The sequence below is a fragment of the Pelophylax lessonae genome (genome assembly GCF_965119305.1).
Source record: "Pelophylax lessonae genome assembly, chromosome: 11".
Classification (NCBI taxonomy): Eukaryota; Metazoa; Chordata; class Amphibia; order Anura; family Ranidae; genus Pelophylax; species Pelophylax lessonae.
Window position 1 is genome coordinate 15,210,865 of NC_138778.1, and position 24,425 is coordinate 15,235,289.

At 47.3% G+C, this 24,425-nt stretch overlaps 1 protein-coding gene across 1 annotated transcript in view; it reads right to left on the minus strand.

Annotated features, from left to right (window-relative positions):
• AATK (apoptosis associated tyrosine kinase) overlaps positions 1–24,425 on the minus strand; it is a 161,892-nt gene that overhangs the window by 69,041 nt on the left and 68,426 nt on the right. Inside the window, exon 3 of the mRNA XM_082271824.1 lies at positions 12,621–12,762. Coding sequence (XP_082127950.1) covers positions 12,621–12,762 — 142 coding nt within the window. The remainder of the gene's footprint in view (positions 1–12,620; positions 12,763–24,425) is intronic.

Below are 24,425 nucleotides of genomic sequence, written 5' to 3' on the forward strand. Positions count from 1 at the left end.
AAAAGTAGAGCAACAATTCTGAAAAAAAAAAAAAAAAAAACAATATTTTTTACTTTCTGCTACAAAACATTCACAATAAAAAAAAAAAAATATGTCATCCTTTTAGGCCAATTTGTTTTCTGCTACATATTTTTGCTAAAAAAAATCCCAATAAGTGTATAATGATTGGTTTGCGCAAAAGTTATCGCGTCTACAAAGATTTATGTCCTTTTTATTTATTTTATTTTTTTTTTTACTGGTAATGGCAACAATCAGCGATTTTTAGCAGGACTGCGACATTGCGGCGGACAGATCGGACCCCTAACTGACATTTTTGACACTTTTGGGGATACCAGTGACATTACTGTACTAATGACACTGGCAGGGAAGGGGTTAACACGAGGGGCGCTCAAGGGGTTAAATGTGTCCCTAGGGGGTGCTTTCTAACTGTGTGGGGGATGGGCTTTCTGCATGAACACAGATACCTGTGTTCCTAAATAGGAGGAACATAGGATCCCTGTGTTCATTACTGACAGAACAGCGGTCTGCGTGTTTACAACAGCAGACCACTGTTCTGTCTCCACGAGGAGCAATCGCAGGTGTGCGGTGGCAATCGCGGTCCACTGGACCCGCTGATCAGCGTCCACTGTGGCGAATGGGCACGCGCGCGGTTCCACAAATCGACGTACAGTTACGTCGTCTCGCAGGACAGAGCCAACCTACTGCAGTAAAACTGCGGCGGGCGGTCTTTAAGTGCTTAGGGCTGCACTGATGGGCACTAATGAGACTGCACTGATGAGCACTAATGAGGCTGTACTGATTGGCACTGATAGGGCTGCACCGATGGGCACTGATGAGGCTGCACTGATGGGCACTGATAAGGCTGCACTGATGGGCACTCATGAGGCTGCACCGATGGGCACTGATGAGCACTAATGAGGATGCGCGGATGGGCATTGAAAAGGCTGCACCGATGGGCACTGATAAGGCTGCACCGATGGGCACTGATAAGGCTGCACCGATGGGCACTGATGAGCACTAATGAGGCTGCACTGATGGGCATTGATGAGGCTGCACCGAAGGACACTGATAAGGCTGCACCGATGGGCACTGATGAGCACTAACGAGGCTGCACTGATGGGCATTGATGAGGCTGCACTAGTGGGCACTGATAAGGCTACACAGATGGGCACTGATAAGGCTACACTGTTAGGCACTGATGGGCATTGACGAGGCTGCACTGATGGGCATTGATGAGGCTGCACTGATGGGCACTGATAAGGCTGCACTGATAGGGCTGCACTGAAAATCAGTGCCCTGATTATCAGTGTAAACAATCTACTAACAGCCTTGCTGGTTACCAGTTCTCCTTTCCTTACACAGGCACAACGTTGGAGGAAAGGAGTGCCGATAACCGGCAAGTCTGTTTACATGTGATCTTCTGTGATTGGACACAGCTGATCACATGGTAAAGGGGGGAAGACCATAGCGGTCACACCAAGCTGTCTTTTGGCTATGGCGAGGTGTTAAAGTGGTTAAAAAATCATGTTAGGCCTGAAGATTCGTTTGAACCCCCAAACATGACAGCATTTTCTGAGAGCAGAGACCCTGGAGAATAAAATGGCGGTAGTCTCAAATTTCTTTATACCACAGGATATTCGAGCAACCGTTTACCAAGTGTGAATTTTCAGTAAAAAACACATTAAAGCAATATTAAACCCAAAACCAAAAACGTGATATATTGCAGCTTACCAATCATTAGATGTGGCGGCTGCATTCCTTTTCTTTTTAAGCCTTTTTGACCTCAGTTTTCACCTGGTGATCTGACCAGTAACACAGCTGTTGTATTGGAGCTCTGGATGAAGGAGCACAGGGGGGCACCTTTTGACAGCAGCATTGTCAGTCCGGGGGGAGGGAAGTGTTAAATGGACTAGCAGATTTAGATACACTAACAAATTAAAGCCAAACTCCAGCTCACACTTTATAATCAGTTACAGTAACAGTTTTTGTTCCATTTTGGGATAAAGGCTTTAAATCAATAAATAAAAGCTGATCATTGTAAGCACCCCTGCCAGAGGTAAATTGTCTCATCCCTGTAACTGCTACATCTGCAGGAGAGCTTGTTCAGTAACAGACTTACTGGCTAGATCATCAGATAAAGATAAAAGGAAAGTCTAAAAAAAGAAAACTAATGCAGCCATCACATCTAAGAATTGGTAAACTGCAATATAAGAAATGTTTCTTTTGGGTTTATTACCGCTTTAGGATGTCACCAGAATAGGAACAGAGGAAATCTTCCAATGGGGACACTTGCCCCTCACTTTTGGAAGATCTTGTCTCACGTTCCAGGGAAAAGGAAAGTATCCCCCTCCCCCTTTCCCACCCAGAGACACAAAAACTTTGGCTTTATTTTCACCAAGATTTGTTTTGGGGACACGGCTCCTAGGGGGACAGGAACATGCCGTGACTCCAAGCTACCAATCAGAATCCATTATGAAGCTCCTGACTGTGGGGCGCTGCTAGAATCTGATTGGTTGCTGAACATCGCTTGAAAAGTGGATTTTGACAATAAAATTCAGCATCTGGTTGTTGCTCGGGAGCGATTCAGATAATTGGCTACAAAGGGCAACACAGACTGAGACTTCTTTTTTGGCCCCTGACAATGGAGCTCTCTGAGGACATTGAGTCCCGTCCTTCATGATGGAAGATTCCGTGTGCCCACCATGCCGCACTTTGTGACACCGCAGCGCCCACCTCCTTCGTGTGACATTTTCAGGCCCCTCCAGGCTCCCATGGCCGCCGGCCCACCATGCTTGCCCCTTGAATTCCAGAGGTAAATAGCAACCCGGGCCACCAACAAAGGGCGCCATTGTCCAGTGCCTGGCACAGGCCGGCACGCCTTCTCCACACTGGACACTGGGGCTGCTCTGTAGCGCCAGTTCGGGGCCCCATGAAAAGGCTCCATTGTCCCCGCAAAGGCCTCGCACTTGTTGAAGGGTCTTTGTGACTCCGAGACTTCTCGTCACAATCTGAATTCCGGGAAGATTCCAGTCCTACACGGCCAGCAAACATTGTCCATCGTCTTCATATCTGGAATCCCACTGACTACACCTACCGAGTCCGCAATGTATGGCGCAATGACGCACCCGACACAGGGCGACGTCTACAGCCAACAACATCTCCGGGAAGATTCCAGTCCTACACAGCCAGCAAACATTGTCCATCGTCTTCATATCTGGAATCCCACCGACTACATCTACCGAGTCCGCAATGTACGGCGCAATGACGCACCCGACACGGGGCGATGTCTAAAGCCAACAACATCACAGCGAAGATTCCAGTCCTACATGGCCAGCAAACATTGTCCATCGCCTTCATATCTGGAATCCCACCGACTACACCTACCGAGTCCACAACGTACGGCGCAATGACGCATCCAACACAGGGCGACGTCTACAGCCAACAACATCGCCGGGAAGATTCCAGTCCTACATGGCCAGCAAACATTGTCCATCGTCTTCATATCTGGAATCCCACCGACTACACCTACCGAGTCCACAACGTACGGCGCAATGACGCATCCAACACAGGGCGACGTCTACAGCCAACAACATCGCCGGGAAGATTCCGGTCCTACACGGCCAGCAAACATTGTTCATCGTCTTCATATCTGCAATCCCACCGACTACATCTACCGAGTCCGCAATGTACGGCGCAATGACGCACCCGACACGGGGCGATGTCTAAAGCCAACAACATCACCGCGAAGATTCCAGTCCTACACTGCCAGCAAACATTGTCCATCTTCTTCAAATCTGGAATCCCACCGACTACATCTACCGAGTCCGCAACGTACGGCGCAATGACGTACCCAACACGGGGCGATGTCTACATCCAACGACATCGCCGTGAAGATTCCAGTCCTACACTACCAGCAAACATTGTCCATCTTCTTCAAATCTGGAATCCCACCGACTACATCTACCGAGTCCGCAACGTATGGCGCAATGACGCACCCAACACGGGGCGACGTCTACAGCCAACGACATCGCCATGTCCTAATAGAGATCGCCAGAACCCATAACTAGTTACCAAAGTGTCCGTGTATAGAACATGCCAAAGACTTCACCATTCCAACCGGTGTTCTGCCGAAAACTCCAACTTGACAAATTCTCCAACGACGTTACTTCCGGTGACTGTACACCAGGAATAATTGGAGATTTTGACCATTTCGCGTTTTCACACAACACCGGCAGCCTATACATTCCAGTAGATGCTAGAATTGATGCTAGTGCAAGATTGTTAATCCGTCTGCTAGTTGTCGCCGCCTCGGAGGCGGCCATGTTTTTGGTTACTAGCGGACTAACAATCTGCACTATTGTAGCATGTACCGGAGTGTAAAGGCTGCCAGTGTCCCGTGAAAACACCAAGTGGTCGAAATCTCCAATTATTCCTGGTATACACTCACCCAAAGTGATGTCGTTGGAGATCTCGGCAAGCTGGAATTTTCGGCAGAACACCGGTTGGAATGGTGAAGTCTTTGGCATGTTCTATACACGGACACTTTGTAACTAGTTATGGGTTCTGGTGATCTCTATTAGGACACAGGTTTCTCGGAGGTCACGGCGATGTCTTTGGCTGTAGACGTCGCCCCGTGTTGGGTGCGTCATTGCGTCGTACGTTGCGGACTCGGTAGGTGTAGTCGGTGGGATTCCAGATTTGAAGACGATGATCAATGTTTGCTGGCCATGTAGGACTGGAATGTTTGCGGTGAGGTTGTTGGCTTTAGACATCGCCCCGTGTTGGGTGCGTCATTGCGTCGTACGTTGCGGACTCGGTAGATGTAGTCGGTGGGATTCCAGATTTTAAGACAATGAATGTTTGCTACATTGCTTGTAATATTTCTGTAGTCTTTGTATTTTGTAATATTGTTTGTAATATGTATTACCTCCCATGATCCTCAGCTCCATCTAGTGGCCATAATGTGGCATTTTCCTAAAATACCTCCCCCCAAAAAATAAATACCGCATTATGGCCACTAGATGGAGCTGACCACCATAGGAGACAAGCTATACTAAAAACAATTTGGCAAAGGATGCCTTGCAAATATCGAGTGAATATTTAGTGCAGACCCCATAATCTATGTTTGCAGATTATGAAACAGTGAACATGAACTATTGCACACGTTGAAGAAGAACTCAGTTCACACATATGCGATGCGGGAACCCTGCGAATCCACTGGGGGTTCCCGCATCGCATTTAACTGCAGATAGTTCACACTGCCATATGCGAATCGCTGGGGATATCAATACATAGTTAACGACACCCCAGATCAGTTCGCATATCGCAGTGCCAACTGTCAGTTCAGACATGAATTGGATCGCATAGGTGTGAACACCCATGCGATCAGATTCTGGTGCGGACCCAAAAAATTTGGTCCGAATGCGATGCGAATTTAGCCATACAATCTGTATGGCTGAATTTGCATCGCACAGACATCGCATGTGATTTTCAGAGCAATGCACTGCGAATCATATGAGATGTCTGTCATTGCAGATATGTGAACTGGCACTAAATGCAAAAGCTTTTTTTTCCCCATTTTGGATAAAGTAAAGGAGGGCTATAACCCCTGGCAGGGAAATTCACAGTCTAAATTTGTCCTGTTTGCCGTCAGACTCACCACGAAGGGTAAAAATGAAAGAAAATCACAAATGTTGGGTTGTCACCAGAACAGGAACAGAGGGGAAATCTTCCAATGGGGACACTAGTTTAGAGATTCCCTCATTTTGGAGGGATTTCTGCTCGCTTCCTGTTTTCTCTATGGGACAGGAAGTGAAGGGAAATTTCCCCAAAGGTCCCTTAACTTCGCACAGTTCCCATAGCGGCTAAAGTCCTCCCAAGGCCCCCTGAAAGCCTCCAACCCCCCCCCCCCGTGCCCTCCAACCTCCCATCTAGGTCCCCTGAGAGCTCTCAGCCTCCACAGTGCCCCCCAGTTTTCCTGCAGGGCCTCCAACCTTCCCCAGTGCCCCCCCAACCTCCCTTCTAGGTCCCATGTGAGCTCTCAGTGCCCCCAACCTCCCAGCTCCCAAAGCACTCCCAACCTCCCCTAGAGCCCCACTTTCCCCCTAGACCTACTGAGAGGCCTCAGCCTCCACAGAGCCCCCCCCTTTTTTTTTTTGCAGTGACCCAAAAAAGTTGGACTTTGGATACACTTTAAAGCTGAACTCCAGGATAAGCAAATAATGTCTAAATACCATGCGACTGCTCACTGCTGCTCTCTCCTTGTGCAGGGGGACTGGTCTGGTCTCCGCCCCCTCCTGCAGTGGGTGGAGCCTGCTGAGCTTATCCTACAGCTCCGCTCGCTCTCCTTGTGCAGGGGGACTGGTCTTGTCTCAACCCCCTCCTGTAGTAGGTGGAGCCTGATGGGCCCCTCCCACATTTGTGCTCCCTATCCTTGTGCAGGGGGCTGGTCTTGTCTACGCCCCCTCATGTAGTGGGTGGAGCTTGATTAGCCCCTCCCACAGCTCTGCTCCCTCTCCTTGTGCAAGAAGGCTGGTCTCGTCTCTGCCCCCTCCTGTAGTGGGTGGAGCTTTATGGGCCCATCCCACAGCTCTCTTCTCTCTCCTTGTGCAGGGGGGCTGGTCTTGCCCCCCCCTCCTGTAGTGGGTGGAGGATAATTGGCCCCTCCTACAGCTATGCTCTATCTTTTTGCAGGGGAATTGGTCTTGTATCTGCCCCCTCCTGTAGTGGGTGGAGCCTGCTGGACCCCTCCCACAACTCTGCTCTCTTGCTTTGTGCAGGGGGACTGGTCTTGTCTCCACCCCCCTCCTGCAGTTTATTGCAGGCAGTCTATAGTGGGTGGAGCCTGCTGGGCCCCTCCCACAACTCTGCTCTCTCTCCTTCTGCAGGGAACTGGTCTCGTCTCCACCCCCCTCCTGCAGTTTATTGCAGGCAGTCTGTAGTGGGTGGAGCCTGCTGGACCCCTCCCACAACTCTGCTCTCTCTCCTTGTGCAGGGGGACTGGTCTAGTCTCCACCCCCCTCCTGCAGTTTATTGCAGGCAGTTTGTAGTGGGTGGAGCCTGCTGGACCCCTCCCACAACTCTGCTCTCTCTCTCTCCTTGTGCAGGGGGACTGGTCTAGTCTCCACCCCCCTCCTGCAGTTTATTGCAGGCAGTCTGTAGTGGGTGGAGCATGCTGGGCCCCTCCTACAGCTCTGCTCAGGATCTAGATTATGTCACTGCTGTTTTAACAAGGTAATATCTGGGTTTGTAAATGCATTTGGTGCTGACAAAGAAGATTGATATCTTTTGCAGCCATTGAGGAATATAATTATTATTAGTATTTCAATTAGTTTTTTGTGCCTGGGGTTCAGCTTTAGGGATAAATCCCATTCTGCGTGACTTCTGATTGGATGCCGCAGACCATCACATATCGCCTTCTCACCGGGGACTCGCCTCCACCCAACTGCAGCCATCACCAGAGAGTCTCATTCCGTCTGCTATGAAGAATTCCGCAGGAGGAAGGAGACTGCAGCGTGAGAATGACTGGGAGGGGGGGGGGGGGGGGGGCTCCAGCGGAAATGGAAGGGTTCATCCAGCGATCATCTCAGGCATCCAGCGTACGCCGGCTGACGATGAACCGTCCTTGGAAGGACTCTGAATTATTCATAGTATAGAAGTAAAAGGAATCATATTAACCTTAATACATAAAATAGAGCAGAGCGATGCCAGGACTTCAATCCATGTCCATGCTGGCACAGCCGCGCTATTTAAAGGGGACCCGTCACCAGCACAGCCATGTGATTTAAAGGGGACCTGTCACCAGCACATCTTCTCTTTTTAAAAGGGGACCTGTCACCAGCACAGCCGCGCTATTTAAAGGAGACCTGTCACCAGCACATCTGTTCTTTTTAAAGGGGACCTGTCACCAGAACAGCTATGCTATTTCCAGGAGCATGGATTACAGTCACTCACTGGATTCAGACAAGATTTGAGGCTCCGTTGATGCTATACATCGTAGGGGACACAATCTCAGTCCCTTGTCTACTCCAAGTCGGGTTGGAACCTTCCCCTGCCCGATTGTCTTAGGCACAGTCCGGTGTACATCAAACCCATCCCCGCCGGTGTTCCGTACACTGTCGGGTGGATTCTTGGCTGCTGTATTGAGCTGTTACCTGCATTCCGTCCAGACTCAAAAAATAAAAAAATTAAAAGGTTCTCTATGGTGTGAAGTATTTGAAGAAACAATTTAGCCAACATTGATGGTCCCTGAGGAAGCAATTGATGAAAAATATGTTCAACGAAACGCGTTGGATGGCCTAAATAGGTTTCCCAACAAACTCAGCAATCAGCTTGTATTGGAGCTGATTTAACCTTTTTCTTTATATGTACATTTTTATGAGAAGTTTTAACTTTGTATAATGAATACATTTGGTTTTTTTTTATCAAAATGAACTTATGTTGAAGTGCTCATCAATATGTGACAACTCCACATCCTTTAAAGTCCAATGGTCTGAGGAGGGATATAGGAAGGTCTTTTTTGTTTCCCCCTATCCTTTCCCTGCTTTTATGGTTTTATTCTTGCAGGTAGTTAGAATCTTTATTAATTTGCAAACAAAATGAAGGTTTCCTATTTAGAATAATTAGCTGCCAGGTTAGTAAAACAGCGATATCAGAACCGATTCAATCATACAGTTTGTAGTGTACATAGATTTGCAAAACAATGGAATAAAGGAATATTCCTGAACTTTGTTTTATCTCCTTGTTACTAGGAAATTGTGTAAATGCATCAATACAGTGCATGTTATCTCAGCTTGGATTCATTGAATGAGTTTACCAAAAATATAAATATTGCAGAATATACAGCCTCATGCTACATAACCAAGCTCCATATCATGCTGAATAAACTAAATTATTCATGTATTTTAAATAGAAAACTATCTTTCGATTGATTTTTTACTCCAAAAGCATTTTATTAAATAAATTTGATAAAAATTTTAAAAATCAGAATTAAAAAAAAAAAAAAAAAAAAACATTGATTTTTATCCACCCTGGCACAGGCACACCATTTAAAGGGAACCTGTCACCAGCACAGACACACTATTTAAAGGGGACCTGTCACTAGCACAGCCGTGCTATTTAAAGGGGACCTGTCACAGGCACAGACACACTATTTAAAGAGGACCTGTCACCACCACAGACGTGTTATTTAAAGGGGACCTATCACCAGTACAGCTGTGTTATTTAAAGGGGACTGGTTACCAGCACAGCCGCTCAATTTAAAGGGGACCCGTCACCAGTACAGCTGTGTTATTTAAAGGGGACTGGTTACCAGCACAGGTGCTCTGTTTAAAGGGGACCTGTCACCAGCACAGCTGTGCTATTTAAAGGGGAGCTGTCACCAGAACAGACACACTATTTAAAAGGGGACCGGTCACTAGCACAGCCATGCTATTTAAAGGGGACCTGTCACCAGCACAGCCGTGTTATTTAAAGGGGACTGGTTACCAGCACAGCCGCTCTATTTAAAGGGGACACGTCAGCAGCACAGCTGCGCTATTTAACAGGGACCCGTCACCAGCACAGCCGTGCTATTTACAGGGGACCTGTCACCAACACAGTCACACTTTTCTAAAGGGGACCTGTCACCAGCACAGCCATTCTATTGAAAGGGGACCCGTCACCAGCACAGCCGCGCTATTTAAAGGGGACCTGTCACCAGCACAGAAAAAGGTGAATAGCCTCACGCTTATGGTATATGGAAATAAATAAATAAATGTGTGTGGATAAATATATACGTGTAAATATGTAGCTGCTGCTGAAGAAATAAAGTGCTGGTGCCTTTAAGTGATGACTGAAAAGTAATTCAGCGCTGCTACCATAGACTTGATGTGCAAATGTGCAAACTGAAAATGTGCAAATACTACAATGTTATAGTATTTGCACATTTTCAGTTTTCACATTTGTACATCAAGTCTATGGTAGCAGCGCTGAATTACTTTTCTGTCACCAGCACAGCCATTCTATTGAAAGGGGACCCGTCACCAGCACAGCCATTCTATTGAAAGGGGACCCGTCACCAGCACAGCCACCATAACGTGTGTGGTGAGCTTAAGGCCACTAGAATAATTAAACCGGTACCCTGAGAATATTGAGGGCTCATTCACACCAGGTGGTGCGTCCAAGCACACGCACTTTTTTGCGCGATCCCGCACATTGTGTTTTAGGGGGTTAATTTCAGTCAGATGCCCTATGCAGGTGAAACACGCAAAAAATGTTTAAAATTATGATTCACCAAAACGCATGGTACTACATACAGTTCGATAGGCGCAAAGGCACACACATTTGCTAGCTGCCCAGAGCTGCCTTTAGGAACGGATGGCCCTCATATGCATGTGCAAAACTCAGCATGTTTCTTTGCCATGCGAAAACGTGTGCAAAATTGTCTGAACAATCTCTTACACTGCATTGTTCCTCTCTGTAGAGTCTTATTAGTAATTTTTTTGTGAATCTGTTACAAAGTTTCTTTCCTGCAGATCTTGCCAGGGACAGCACATCCTGTTTAAGGCTCGGTTCACACGGCCACAACTTGGGATCCGACTTGTAAGACCCTAAGTCGCATGACGTGAAATCCCATGTTAGTCAATAAGAGAGGTCTTAGCACTACTGAAGTCACTCGGACTTTAGAAAAGGTTCCTGTACTACTTCAAGGCAACTTTTATCTGACTTGTGTCCATAGGCTTTAATGGAAGTCGCCTCCAAGTCGGATCCTCATCTATACTGATGTGATTTGGATCAGACGTTACAGGAAGATTACATAGGCAGTGCATGGCATCTTCCTGTATGCTGTTATATCTGCATACCTGCACAAGACAAAGTTGCATCAAAGTAGTACTCAAGTCACCAGGCAGTCGCCTGGCAAAGTTGCACCATAGGTCGCCCAACTTTCAGGTTGCGGCAATGTGATCCGAGCCTCAGCCTGACAATGCTCAGTCACCGCCTTGCAATTAGTAGCAGCGTTGGGATTCCAATTAGACCGCATTCACATTGATCCAACTTGTCAGGTGACTTGTCAGCCTGACAAGTCGCGGTCAGTCACGCTCCCATAGTGTAGTACAGAAGCCGTTCTAATAGGAGCGACACAAGTCGCTCCGACTTAGAAAAAGGGTCCTGTACTACTTCGGGGCGACCTGGAGGCGACTTGCATAGACATTCATTTTATGAAGTCCGTGCAAGTCGCGCCGAAGTTGCGCTGCACGCGACTTCACAGGTTGCCCCCTAAGTCGGAGCGACGTAGTGTGAACCGAGCCTTAGATCTGTGCTGAAGGACCTACTCAAACCTAATAGGCATCCCGACAACGCTTCTGCCGAATGCTCCAACTGGTAGAGGGTGTTCATTTAGCTAAGTGAATGTTCAGTGAACTAAACCAGATCTACTTCAATCAACCAATCATGTGCCAACAAAAATCTTTTTTTTTTTTTTCCCATCATACAAGATTGACTTTTCATATTAAAAACATATTCCTCCTATTTACTAGCATTCTCTAGAACTAGTAGAACTTTTTCAAAAATTTTTGTTTTTAGAATGTCCTTTCAATTATTTTAATGGTTTAGTTGCCAATACACTTGTAGATTTTTGAACGGACCTTTATGTGAACATTCACACGAATATTCTTAGTACAATCGATGACTTGATGAAAGTCATTCGAAAGTCTTCAGAATATTATTTGCTTTTAACATTTGCTTTTGAAATAAATGGACTTTCCCGAATAAAAACCACATACACGCTTAGAAAAATGTTGGAGAAAATTTTCTATCCTGTTAACTCTTATTACGTCACTGCTGTTGGAAGTGGACATCGATTCCTGCTTCCTCAAATTTTCTCAGCACTGCGGTTGGAAGTGGACATCGATTCCTGCTTCCTCAAATTTTCTCAGCACTGCGGTTGGAAGTGGACATTGATTCCTGCTTCCTCAAATTTTCTCAGCACTACGGTTGGAAGCAGACATCAATTTCAAACCCTCTTAGAAAATCAAATAATAATTCTTAAAATGAAAAAATTCTTCTAGTGTATAGCCGGCTTTAGTTGGGTCAAATGGATGTTCATTTTCGACCGGAGTGGCGAGAATATTCAAAGGACTAGAATCAAGTTGTTTCAAAACTAACTGAGTGTGGTTTTCGTTCAAATATTGTAATGATATCTGTTTATTATATCTGATATTCATTTCAAATTGCAGGTCAGGCCAAAATTTTAGGGGCTTTTGAAAAAAATGTGTTGACTCAATGCCAAGAATATGTTTTTGGACAATTTTTCTTAATTTCTTAATTTTTCTTAAACACTGGAAGGACAATCTAAGTGTGTTTGTTCAGTAAACCAACCCCAAAAGGTCTTTATTATATCATGTCAGAGCCTATAGATCATCAAATGTTGGAAAACCAACAGCTGAGCTTATTTTGGATCTTCTGGATCATCAAGATCCCCCCCCAGAAATCCTTTGCTGATCAGTTCTAAGTTCTATTCCAACAAAATCCCCCAATAATGATGTCTACTTAGGAGGCAATGAGTCATTTAGTAGGTTGGTTGCCTCGTCTGTTCCATGGTCCCCATCCTTTCTCAGAAAAGCCAGAGGCAGTGGACCTACCTGATCTCCCGGGCTGCTTGGACATCGGCACAGAGACCTCGGTAAGCGGCAGAACGTAAACCTCGGGTCCATTCTGGGGCGCCGGGGAACTCTGGACAGAGAACTCGGTGGTGTAATCTTCTCCCTCCACATTGTCCAGCTCCTGCAGTCAGCAAAGGGACATCCATTATAACAGATGAAGTGGGATGAGCACATTGTCACCACCCCAAACATTTAACCCCTTCTGCCACAGATTTGGGGACAGGGCGTCAGCAGAAATATGAACCAACCAGACCTTTCATGAAAGTGAAGGTCCTCTGGGGCCCCCGGAGCAACATATGAACCCATCACCCCACAATGTACCAATATGAAATGGAACTAAGAAGGAAAAGAGAGCCGAGAATACTCCAATGACGAGAGTGATGGGATGAAATGTGTCCGCGTATTGTGTCTGGGTGTGTTATGTGGAATAAAACTTAAAGGGGACGCCCAGTTACAGCATGAGAAAAGGGTCTTGTTTATAGTTCTACAGACAGACAGACAGACAGACAGACAGACAGACAGACAGACAGACAGACAGACAGACAGAAAGAAAGAAAGAAAGAAAGAAAGAAAGAAAGAAAGAAAGAAAGAAAGAAAGAAAGAAAGAAAGAAAGAGAGAAAGAGAGAGAGAAAGAAAGAGAGAAAGAGAGAGAGAAAGAGAGAGAGAAAGAGAGACACACAGACAGGAGGGGGTAGAGAAAGAGGAGCTAGCAGGGAGACAGAGAGAGAAAAGAGAGGAAGAGAAAATGGAGATAGAGCGAGAGAAGAGAAAAGGGGGGGGGGGGAGAAAGTGAGCGAGAAGAAAAGAGGTGAGAGTGAATGGAGAAAAGGAGATGAAGCGGGGAGATGGAGAACAGAGGAGAAGAAAAAGAAAAGAAAAAACAGAGAAGGGAGTCAGAGGAACAAAAGGGGTAAACAAAAAAAAAAAAAAAAGAGAAGGGAGAGAGAAGAGAAAAAGAATGAGAAAAAGTGAGCGACGAAAACAGACAGAGAAGAGAATGGAGAAGGAAAAATAGAGAGAGAGAGAGAGAGAGAGAGAGAGAGAGAGAGAGAGAGAGAGAGAGAGAAGAGATTTAGAAAAGAGAGGGGGGGGAGAGGAAGGAAAGGAGAGAGGGGGGATGGAGGAGAGGAGGGAAGGAGGGGGGGAGAGAGAGAAGGGAAGGAGGGGGGGGAGAGGAAGGAAAGGAGAGAGGCGGGATGGAGGAGAGGAGGGAAGGAGGGGGGGAGAGAGAAGGGAGAGAGAGAAGGGAAGGAGGGGGGGAGAGAGAGAAGGGAAGGAGGGGGGGGAGAGAGAGAAGGGAAGGGGGGGAGAGAGAGAAGGGAAGGAGGGGGGAGAGAGAGAGAAAAGGGAAGGAGGGGGGAGAGAGAGAAGGGAAGGAGGGGGGGTAGAGAGAGAAGCAAAGGAAGGGGGGGGAGAAAGAAGGGAAGGAGGGGGGGGGGGAAGAAGGAAAGGAGGGGGAGAGAGAGAAGGGGAGGAGAGAGAGAGAGAGAGAGAGAGAGAGAGAAGGGGAGGAGAGAGAGAGAGAGAGAGAGAGAGAGAGAGAGAGAGGGGGAAGGAGGGGGGGAGAGAGAGAAGGGAAGGAGGGGGGAGAGAGAGAAGGGAAGGAGGGGGGGAGAGAGAGAGAGAGAAGGGAAGGAGGGGGGGAGAGAGAAGGGAAGGAGGGGGGAGAGAGAAAAGGGAAGGAGGGGGGAGAGAGAAAAGGGAAGGAGGGGGGAGAGAGAAAAGGGAAGGAGGGGGGGAGAGAGAGAAGGGAAGGAGGGGGGAGAGAGAGAAGGGAAGGAGGGGGGAGAGAGAGGAGAGAGAGAGAGAGCGATAGAGCGAGAAGTGATGGAGGGGTGAGAGAGAAGAGATGGAGGGGTGAGAGCGAGAGAAGCGATAGAGAGAGTAGGGATGGCGAGAGAGAAAAAGAGGGAGGAGAGCAAGAGAAGAGAAAGAAAGAAATAAAAGAGAAAGAAGGGGGGGGGGCATAGATGGATTTTCTGCAGTTCGGATAGTTTTTTTTTTTTTTTTAAGTATTTTTCAGAACAAAAAGATATAAGGAGGTGAAAATCATGTAACTTCTATGTGTGACAGATTACTTTTTTCCCTTCTGGCTCCCCCATTCACAAACACAGGCCCTGCACCCAACTGATGCCAGTTTGAGTGGAAGGGTTAAGTTTGCCCGGTGAGCCCCCCCCCCCCCTCCCCAGAGTACAGGGAACTGGCACAGAAAACACGGTTCAGGAGTCACAATCATAAAATTAGTCATGCGTGACTTTTTGTGGCATTGCAGCTGGCACAGGGCTTACCCGGCTCCGAGTATGAGAGATGCCAGCTGCTGCCTTGTTTGCTGAGCAGGAGTGGCACACGCATGCCCCCTGGCATTCCCTGAACTGTGGACTGCTCCCCCTTAGGGTACTTTGCACCCTCCAAGAGGGGCCCCCTCATCTCAGTGCAATCATGTTGTCTTAGATGTGAACAGACGTACCACAGAAGTGTTCACATCCCCATCTGATATTAGAGAAGACAATTATTTTATTTCTGAAGGAGACTGCAACATGGACTGTCTGTGCTGCACTTCCACTCGCTGTGGAACAGGTGGCTGTAGATAAATTCATACATTGGCTGCTGACCATCTCCCTTTGTTCACTGACCTATCCAAGTTATATAGGGGTGGATTTACTAAAGAGAAATAGACTGTGCAACTCTGCAAGTGCAGTTGCTCCAGAGCTTAGTAAATGAGGAGAAGCTCTGCTGACTTCCATCATCCAATCATGTGCAGGTAAAAATGCTGTTTTTTTTTTTTAATTTTCCTTGCACATGATTGGGTATTCTTTGCAAAGTGAATCCTTCCCTCATTTACTAAGCTCTGGAGAAACTGCACTTGCAGAGTGCACAGTCTATTTACCTTTAGTAAATCAACCCCAGAGATTCTGCAAGAGAAGTAGAACCATTGCCTCTAAAAATGCTAGTTGCCTGGCTGTGTGTGACATCAATGCTTTGAAATCATGTAGCCAGTGAAGTCAGCAATGCTGAATCCCACACTTGCTACTATTTAGCGACTCTAAAAAAAAAAAAAAAAAAAAAAAAAAAAGGGGGGGGGGGGCTCAGCATTATAGTGAGAAGCCTAGCAGCTTAAAGCAGCCTTCAGCTGCAGACTGGGGGTGCCAAATACAGATCACCATGGGGGGTGCCAGCAAGTCCTCAGCAAGCTTCAGCTGGAGCCAACGAAGAAAATAAAATATCAACAGATTTCAAATGCGTCCAATTCCCTTGGTGGTGGTTGGCCACTCGCTGCACGCCAAGCTCCGCAGAGCTCAATGCGGCTACACCGTTATATAATATTGTCCGGGGTTTAACCTCCACTTGTCTGAACTGCAGCATTCCGCCTGCTTATATAACTGCAGACCGGTACCGCGCACAGAGCGATGACATCATCCGCTATGAGAACGTTTCCACCAAAAAAACTCCATAAGGATCAGGTCAGCCCCCCCAAAAGGTGAGCTGTGCACTGATGCGATAAGACACGCAGATCTCAACAAGCGCAGCCTACAGACGCTTCACAGATAGGGAAAAACATGGCGTGCAAAAGGCCAGTGCCCCAGGGCAGCCAATCAGCACATTTCTGCCACCGGAGATAAGCAATGCAAAATGAACTCACATAGACAGGAAGATTATAGATTGTATGATGTGGGAGCAGTGAAATGCAAAATGATCTCCCCCAAACTAACACTGTAACCCCAACACTGACCCTTCCTTTAACCTTCACAATGACCCCCAGTATAATCCTAACAATAACTCCCAATCCCTGTAACCCCCACACTAAGCCTCTCTTTATCCTCCACTCTGACCCTTCCTGTAACCCTCAAACTAAACCATCTTGTATCCCTAACAAAAAAACTAACCCTCCCCCTACCTGGAACCCCAATATCATACCACCCTGTAACCCTAATACTAATCCTCCCCCCCTCTCTATAGCCCTAACACTAACCCTCCCTATAACCCAAACACTAAGCCTCCCCCCTCCTTGGAACCCCAATATCATACCACCCTGTAACCCTAATACTAATCCTCCCCCCCTCTCTATAGCCCTAACACTAACCCTCCCTATAACCCCAACACTAAGCCTCCCTTTATCCTTCATTCTGACCCTTCCTGTAACCCTCATACTAAACCACCTTGTACCCCTAACACTAATCCACCCTATCACCCTAACACAAACTCTCCCCCCTCCCTGGAACCCTGAATATCATGCCACCCTGTAACCCTAATACTAATCCTCCCCCCTCCCTATAGCCCTAACAGTAACCCCTCCTATAATCCTAACACTAACCTGTTCTGTAATCCTAACAGTGAAGAGCCTGCCCCCCGTAACCCAAACACTAAGCCTCCCTTAATCCTTCACGCTGACACTTCATTTAACTTTCACAATGACCCCCAGTATAATCCTATCAGTGACTCCTGTAACCCATACACTAAGCCTCCCTCTTCCCTGGAACCCCAATATCATACAACCCTGTAACCCTAATATTATCCTCCCCCTTCCCTATAGCCCTAACACTAACCCTCCCTATAACCCCAACACTAACCCTCCCTATAACCCCAACACTAACCCTCCCTATAACCCCAACACTAACCCTCCCTATATCCCCAACACTAACCCTCCCTATAACCCCAACACTAACTCTCCCTATAACCCCAACACTAACCCTCCCTATAACCCCAACACTAACCCTCCCTATAACCCCAACACTAACCCTCCCTATAACCCCAACACTAACCCTCCCTATATCCCCAACACTAACCCTCCCTATAACCCCAACACTAACCCTCCCTATATCCCCAACACTAACCCTCCCTATATCCCCAACACTAACCCTCCCTGTATCCCCCAACACTAACCCTCCCTATATCCCCAACACTTACCCTCCCTATAACCCCAACACTTACCCTCCCTATAACCCCAACACTAACCCTCCCTATAACCCCAACACTAACCCTCCCTATATCCCCAACACTAACTCTCCCTATATCCCTAACACTAACCTGTTCTGTTCTCCAACAGTGACCCCCGGCTCCCTGTAACCCCAACACTAAGCTTCAGTTTTTCCTTCACACTGAGCCATCCTGTAACCCCATACTAAACCACCTTGTAGCCCTAACACTAACCCACCCTATCACCCTAACACAAACCCTCCCCCCTCACTGGAACCCTAATATCATACCACCCTGTAACCCCAATACTAATCCTCACCCCTCCCTTTAGCCCAACAGAAACCCTCTCTATAATCCTAACACTAACCTGTTCTGTAATCCTATCAGTGACCCCTGCCCCCCTAACCCAAACACTAAGCCTCCCTTCATCCTTCACACTGCTCCTTCCTGTAACTTTCAGTGACCCCCACTCCCCTGTAACCCCAACACTAAGCCTTCCTTTAAACTTCACATTGACCCTACCTATAACCCTCAAACTAAACCACCTTGTACCCCTAACACTAACCCACCCTATCACTAACCCTCCCCCCTCCCTGGAACCCTAATATCATACCACCCTGTAACCCCAATACTAATCCTCCCCCTTTCCTATAGCCTTAACACTAACGCTCCCTATAACCCCAACACTAACCTGTTCTCTAACAGTGACCCCCGGCCCCCTGTAACCCCAACACTAAGCTTCCAATTTTCCTTCACACTGAGCCATCCTGTAACCCCATACTAAACCACCTTGTAGCCCTAACACTAACCCTCCCTTTATCACACTATTACTACCACCCTCCCCCCCCCCCCCCCGAACACTATTATACCACCCTGTACCCTAATACTAATAATCCTACCCCCTATAGCCCCAACACTAACCTTCTCTAAAACACTAATCGGTTTTGATGTCCTAACGTGCCCCCTGCCCCCTGTAACCCACACTAAGCCTCCCTTTATCCTTCACAGTGACCCATTCTGTAATGCTCATACTAAACCACCTTCTACCCCTAACACTAAACCTCCATATAACCCTAACCCTTCCTGTAACCCTAACACTGACCTATTATGTAACACCAATCAACCCTAAAATCCTAACACTAATCCTCCCTGAAACTTTAAACCTAGCCCTCTTACTCCTGTAACCCTAAAAGCACCTATTCTGTAACACTAACCCACCATGTAACCCTAACACTAATCCTCCATATAACCCTAACCCTCCCTGGAACTCTAATATCATACCACCCTGCAACCCTAATAGTAAACCTTGCTATAACCCTAACACTTCTTCTATACCTGTAACCCTCACATTGGCCCTCCATGTGACCCCCAAAATCAAACCCCTCCGTATCCATAGCAGTAAGCCTCCCTGTAACCCCAATACTCTTAAATACTAACAAATTCAACCCCATGTTTGCATATTCTCGTCTCCTGCCAGAGACTCCTCGGCACAAAAGTTCAATCCCTTCCTGTACAAAAAAGGCCCAAGTGCAAGAAGCTACAATCAGCCCACCAGACTCCACCTATGACTGAACCATACAGACTAATCCTTCAGTCTCAATAGCGAAGGTAATAGCATGGTTAGCGGCAATAGATTTTACTGCTCCTCTGTTCACAAAGGAAACAAGTGCAATGCAAAGCAACAGCCAGTTTCTGGACATCAGACACCGGGTCTGCCAGAACCTTATAGATGGTGATAGGAGACAAATTACTCACCAAGCAGGACTGATGGTGGTTTAAAAGGGAGATTTGGCCCTCAGATCCCTGCAGGCGGGGGAATGGCATTACATTGTGACACATGAACAGGGAACGATATTCCCTTCCCTACAAAGAGAAGGGTGATGGGACCTGTTATCATTCAAAGAAAATCTCCCAAACTATCAGTAAGTCTCTGCTGGTGAACATGAGCTCCACCAATACTTGGATGGCCTTGTTACTGGTCCCTAGGACAAGGTTTTCACAGTCTTAGTCTTTAAGTACAACAGGCCATGTTTTTGAAATTGCCCTTACATAAAATAGCTCTCATGAATACCAAGCCATTGGCCATGTTATACAGCACCTTGGCAAAGTGACCCAAATCCTGAAAACAAGACCGGTTGGGGGTACCTTAGGCTGAGAATCACAGTTTTAGGCAAAACTTCCTTGGTACAATCGAGTACCCTCAGCAGGCCATGGTTTGGGACTTTCCCTTAGATAAAACAGCTGTGACAAGTACCAAGCCATTGATATTTATTCAAAGCACCTCTGCAAGGTGAAGAAAATACTTAAAACCTGGGGGGGGTACCTTAGGAATAAGGTTGGAGACCATTGCTCTAGGCCAGTGATGGCGAACCTTGGCACCCCAGATGTTTTGGAATTACATTTCAATGATGCTCAACTACACTGCAGAGTGCAAGAGCATCATGGGAAATGTAGTTCCAAAACATCTGGGGTGCCAAGGTTCGCCATCACAGCTCTAGGCAATACATACATTGTATAATCAAGGACCCCCAAACAGGCCATGGTTTTCGAAATTCCCTTAGACAAAAATTAGCTGTCATAGGTACCAAATCATTGATAGTGACTCACAGCACCAGTGCAAGGTGAAGGAAATCCTGAAAACATGACATGCTGGGGGTATCTGAGGAAGGAGGTTGGAAACAACTTGTCTAGACACTACTTACATTGCACAATCATTTCACAGCTCCTACCACCACCTTTGTGTTTAACTTTATGCTGATGGCCAACCTCATATTTCACAAAACTAAATGATCCTCAGCTGTAGGAAAGTATTTCTGAACACTCTTGCTTCATGGATAGCCAATATTGCAGTGACACAGCACTGGGCCCCCCACAGGGCACTGGGTTCCCCCACACGGCACTGGGATCCCCCACGCGGCACTGGGATCCCCCACACAGGAAATGGGATCCCCACACGGCACTGACGCGGCACTGGGCCCCCCACACGGCACTGGGATCCCCCACACGGCACTGGGATAACCACACAGGAAATGGGGCCCCCCACACAGCACTGGGTTCCCCCACAGGGCACTGGGATCCCCCACACGGCACTGGGATCCCCCACACACGGCACTGGGATCCCCATACACGGCACTGGGATCTCCACACACGGCACTGGGATCCCCACACACGGCACTGGGATAACCACACGGGAAATGGGAACCCCACACAGCACTGATGCGGCACTGGGTTCCCCCACACGGCACTGGGATCCCCCACACGGCACTGGGATCCCCCACACACGGCACTGGGATCCCCCACACACGGCACTGGGATCCCCACACATGGCACTGACACGGCACTGGGCCCCCCACACAGCACTGGGATCCCCACACAGCACTGGGCCCCCAGAAGTCACATTGTAAGCTATGTTCAGGATTTCCAGAAGTATTTAAAAACAAAAAATTCAGTCCAATGCAAGTCCTGAAGTCCCCAGATGACCTAATATCCTCTCAGGACATAGCCCAAAACCCAAAAACAAATCAGATACTTAGTTGCACTTGTCTTGCAGAATTGTCTTTACCCAACAGAGAACCAGTAACCGTTCAGATAGATACCCACAAATGGGGCTTTTACACAACATCTCCGGGTCATTCATGTCACAAAGAATCGATGAATACTCTCTGTGGACAGGCCATGGACTGAAGAGCAAAGACCTCATGAAGATTATTTCATACACATGCCACCGAAATTGCCCAGAATCAAGCGCAACAACACACATCTAACCGTATAAAATCCCGCAAAAAAAAAAAAAACTTGAATCTCACCGCATTCTTTGCAGAATTGGCCAGATGGGTATTAAAAAAACATGATGGAGTCATGTGATGGCATTGCTACATCTCCAATGGCCTCAAACTATTTTTCGTAACCCTCGCCTTTTTCTTTTCTGGTCAGCCAATGGCAAGAAAGATTGACTGTAACTATTTAAAGCCTACACTTCAAGAAGAAAACAAAAAATTCCAATTGACCGGTGCTCAAACCTCGGTTCAATCGTGGGAGGACGCCACACACATAGAGACGAAGGTACAACCATATGGGAATCCCAGGAAACCTACACCTAGTGTCAATGGCTACCTTAGCGACGCCCTTCACCTAAAGGGTTTTTTTTTTTTTTTGGAGGGGGGTTATTGCTGACACAGATAAAGACGCAGACCTTGCAGAGATACGGTGCCCAGGAGGACAATGGCCACAGGCTGGACAGCACACACACAGCACTGTGGCACGCAGCGGTCGATCCCATGCCTACCTCTTCATGTCGCCACGGAAAGCCTTTAATCCCAAATGCTGCGCCGGCGATTAAGTAGGAAAGGGTCAGCATGTCCTGAGTGGGGTGACCAGGACCCAGAGGCGACTGGCGCTGCCATTACACATCCCTGCGATTCATCTGGCGCTGCTGCTCTGCCAGGCTTCCCCGTCTCTGCCTGGCACATTAACAACGCTCAGCTGCCCTCCGAATCAGAATCCAGGGACTGTGCTGGAAAGGCGGAGGCGGGTCTTTTTGACTTTTTTTTTTTTTCTTACATAGTGGTGACATTCCATTTACTGCCCACTCTGCATACCCCCCCCCCCCCCCCAAAACACGTGCTCTTACAATGCCACCATTCTCTGCCCATTCAATGCTCTGGCATCGCTGGCTTGCGGGGATGCAGCAGGGTAATGCTGCGCTGCCCACAGAAGCACAGACATGCACAACAACTGCAGCCTAATTCCTGAATAAACATCTGAAAGTCACATACAGGAGAGGTTTTATCACCCCCAAAATGTGCTAGTGACCCCATTCCTCCTTTTATCATTAAAATGTCATCCCTGAGCTCGAGTCTGGTGACTTTGCCTAGGCTCAGGCGATGTCATCAGTCTTCTGCAGGCAGGAAGAAAGCATTTCCGCAGTCTCCCCTCCCTCTGTAATCAGACTGTACATTGTAACTTTGTAGTAAATCACAAGGTTAGAGGCTGCAGCAGGGGCTGCTCTGTGTCAGAATTTTGTAAACACAGCCAAGAAATGCACAGGCACCAGGATTTACATAATCGTGTCATCTCTGAGCCGGCATCCATGTTGAGAAAGTAGATTGTGAATAACCCTGATAATGTCCCCGTACTCCTCTCCTATACTCTTTATATGGTCTCTTACCCCCAATAATGTCCCTGGACCCCCCTCCTACCCCCCTTATATTATCCCTTACCCCCGATAAGGTCCCTGGACCCCGTAGCCCTTATATTATCCCTTACCCCCGATAAGGTCCCTGGACCCCGTAGCCCTTATATTATTCCTTACCCCCGATAATGTCCCGGAACTCCCCTCCTATCCCTTACCCCCAATATTGTCCCCGGACTACCCTCCTATCCCCTTTATATCACCCCCCACCACCAAAAATGTCCCCGGACTCCCCTCCTGTCCCCTTTATATTGTCTCTTACCCCCGATAATGTCCCCGAACTCCCCTCCTGTCCCCTTTATATTATCCCCGATAATGTCCCCGGACTCACCTCCTATCCCCCTTATATTATCCCTTACCCCCAATAATGTCCCTGGACTCCCCTCCTTTCCATTATCCCTTACCCCCATCCCCCAATAATGTCCCCGTACTCCCCTCCTTTCCCCTTTCCATTATCCCTTACCCCCGATAATGTCCATGGACTCCCCTTGTATCCCCTTGATATTGTCCCTTACCCTAGATAATGTCCATGGACTCCCCTACTATCCCCCTTATATTATCCCTTACACACAATAATGTTCCCAGACTCCCCTCCTGTCCCCTTTATGTTATCCCTTACCCCCGTTATTGTCCACGGACTCCCCTCCTATCCCCTTTATATCATCCCTCACCCCCCAATAATGTCCCTGGACTCCCCTCCTATCCCCTTTATATCATCCCCCACCCCCGATAAATGTCCCTGGACTCCCCTCCTATCCCCTTTATATTGTCCCTTATCCCCGAAAGCCCTTTATATTGTCCCTTGCCACTGATGTCCCTGGACTCCCCTCCCGTCTTCTTTATATTATCCCTCACCCCTGAAAATGTCCCTAGACTCCCCCTTCTACCCCCTTCTACCCCCTTTACATTGTCCCTTACTACTCCTATAACAGTGAGATATTTATGGAGGAAACAGAACAGAGCCTCTCCCCGGGAGAGAGAAGACAAATATCTCTGGATAAAAAATAAAAAAAAACACAAAATGTGAAATGATGGTCAAATAAAAATGGACTTTTGTAAGTTTAACTTTTTGATTTGTAAATAATAAGTTATAAAATAATGGAGGCAGGAAAAAGTAACGTGTGTGTCTGTGTCCATACACTGTACAATCTGATTTTACAATTGCCTTTAAATTTCCCAAAACTAATAGGAGGACAAATCTAAACAAAAACATTACATTTGTATCCAGTCCGGCTGGTCCTTTTACTACATAGTAGATGGTAGGCCGAAAGGAGATTGTACAATCAGATTGTATAGTGTGTGCTCAGTTTTATTCATCAACAATAATAAATGTCAGCAAACACAGGAGATAAATCACAAACAGCTTTTACACATTGACAAAATAAAGATATGAAAATAAACCTGTTCTGCAAATAAGAGCAACTTTCATCCTGTCTCTGACGTTCAATCCCAGAAGACCAACGATGCCCAGCGGCTGAATGTGGCAGATATTGTACCGCCCTCTGTAGACAGCAGCCTGCATTTCCTATAACAAGGTGCCTACATAGCCCAGTGAGGAAAGTGTCTCTGACCGTCTCCTGTACTATGTCTGCAGTCTCTGACCGTCTCCTGTACTATGTCTGCAGTCTCTGACCGTCTCCTGTACTATGTCTGCAGTCTCTGACCGTCTCCTGTACTA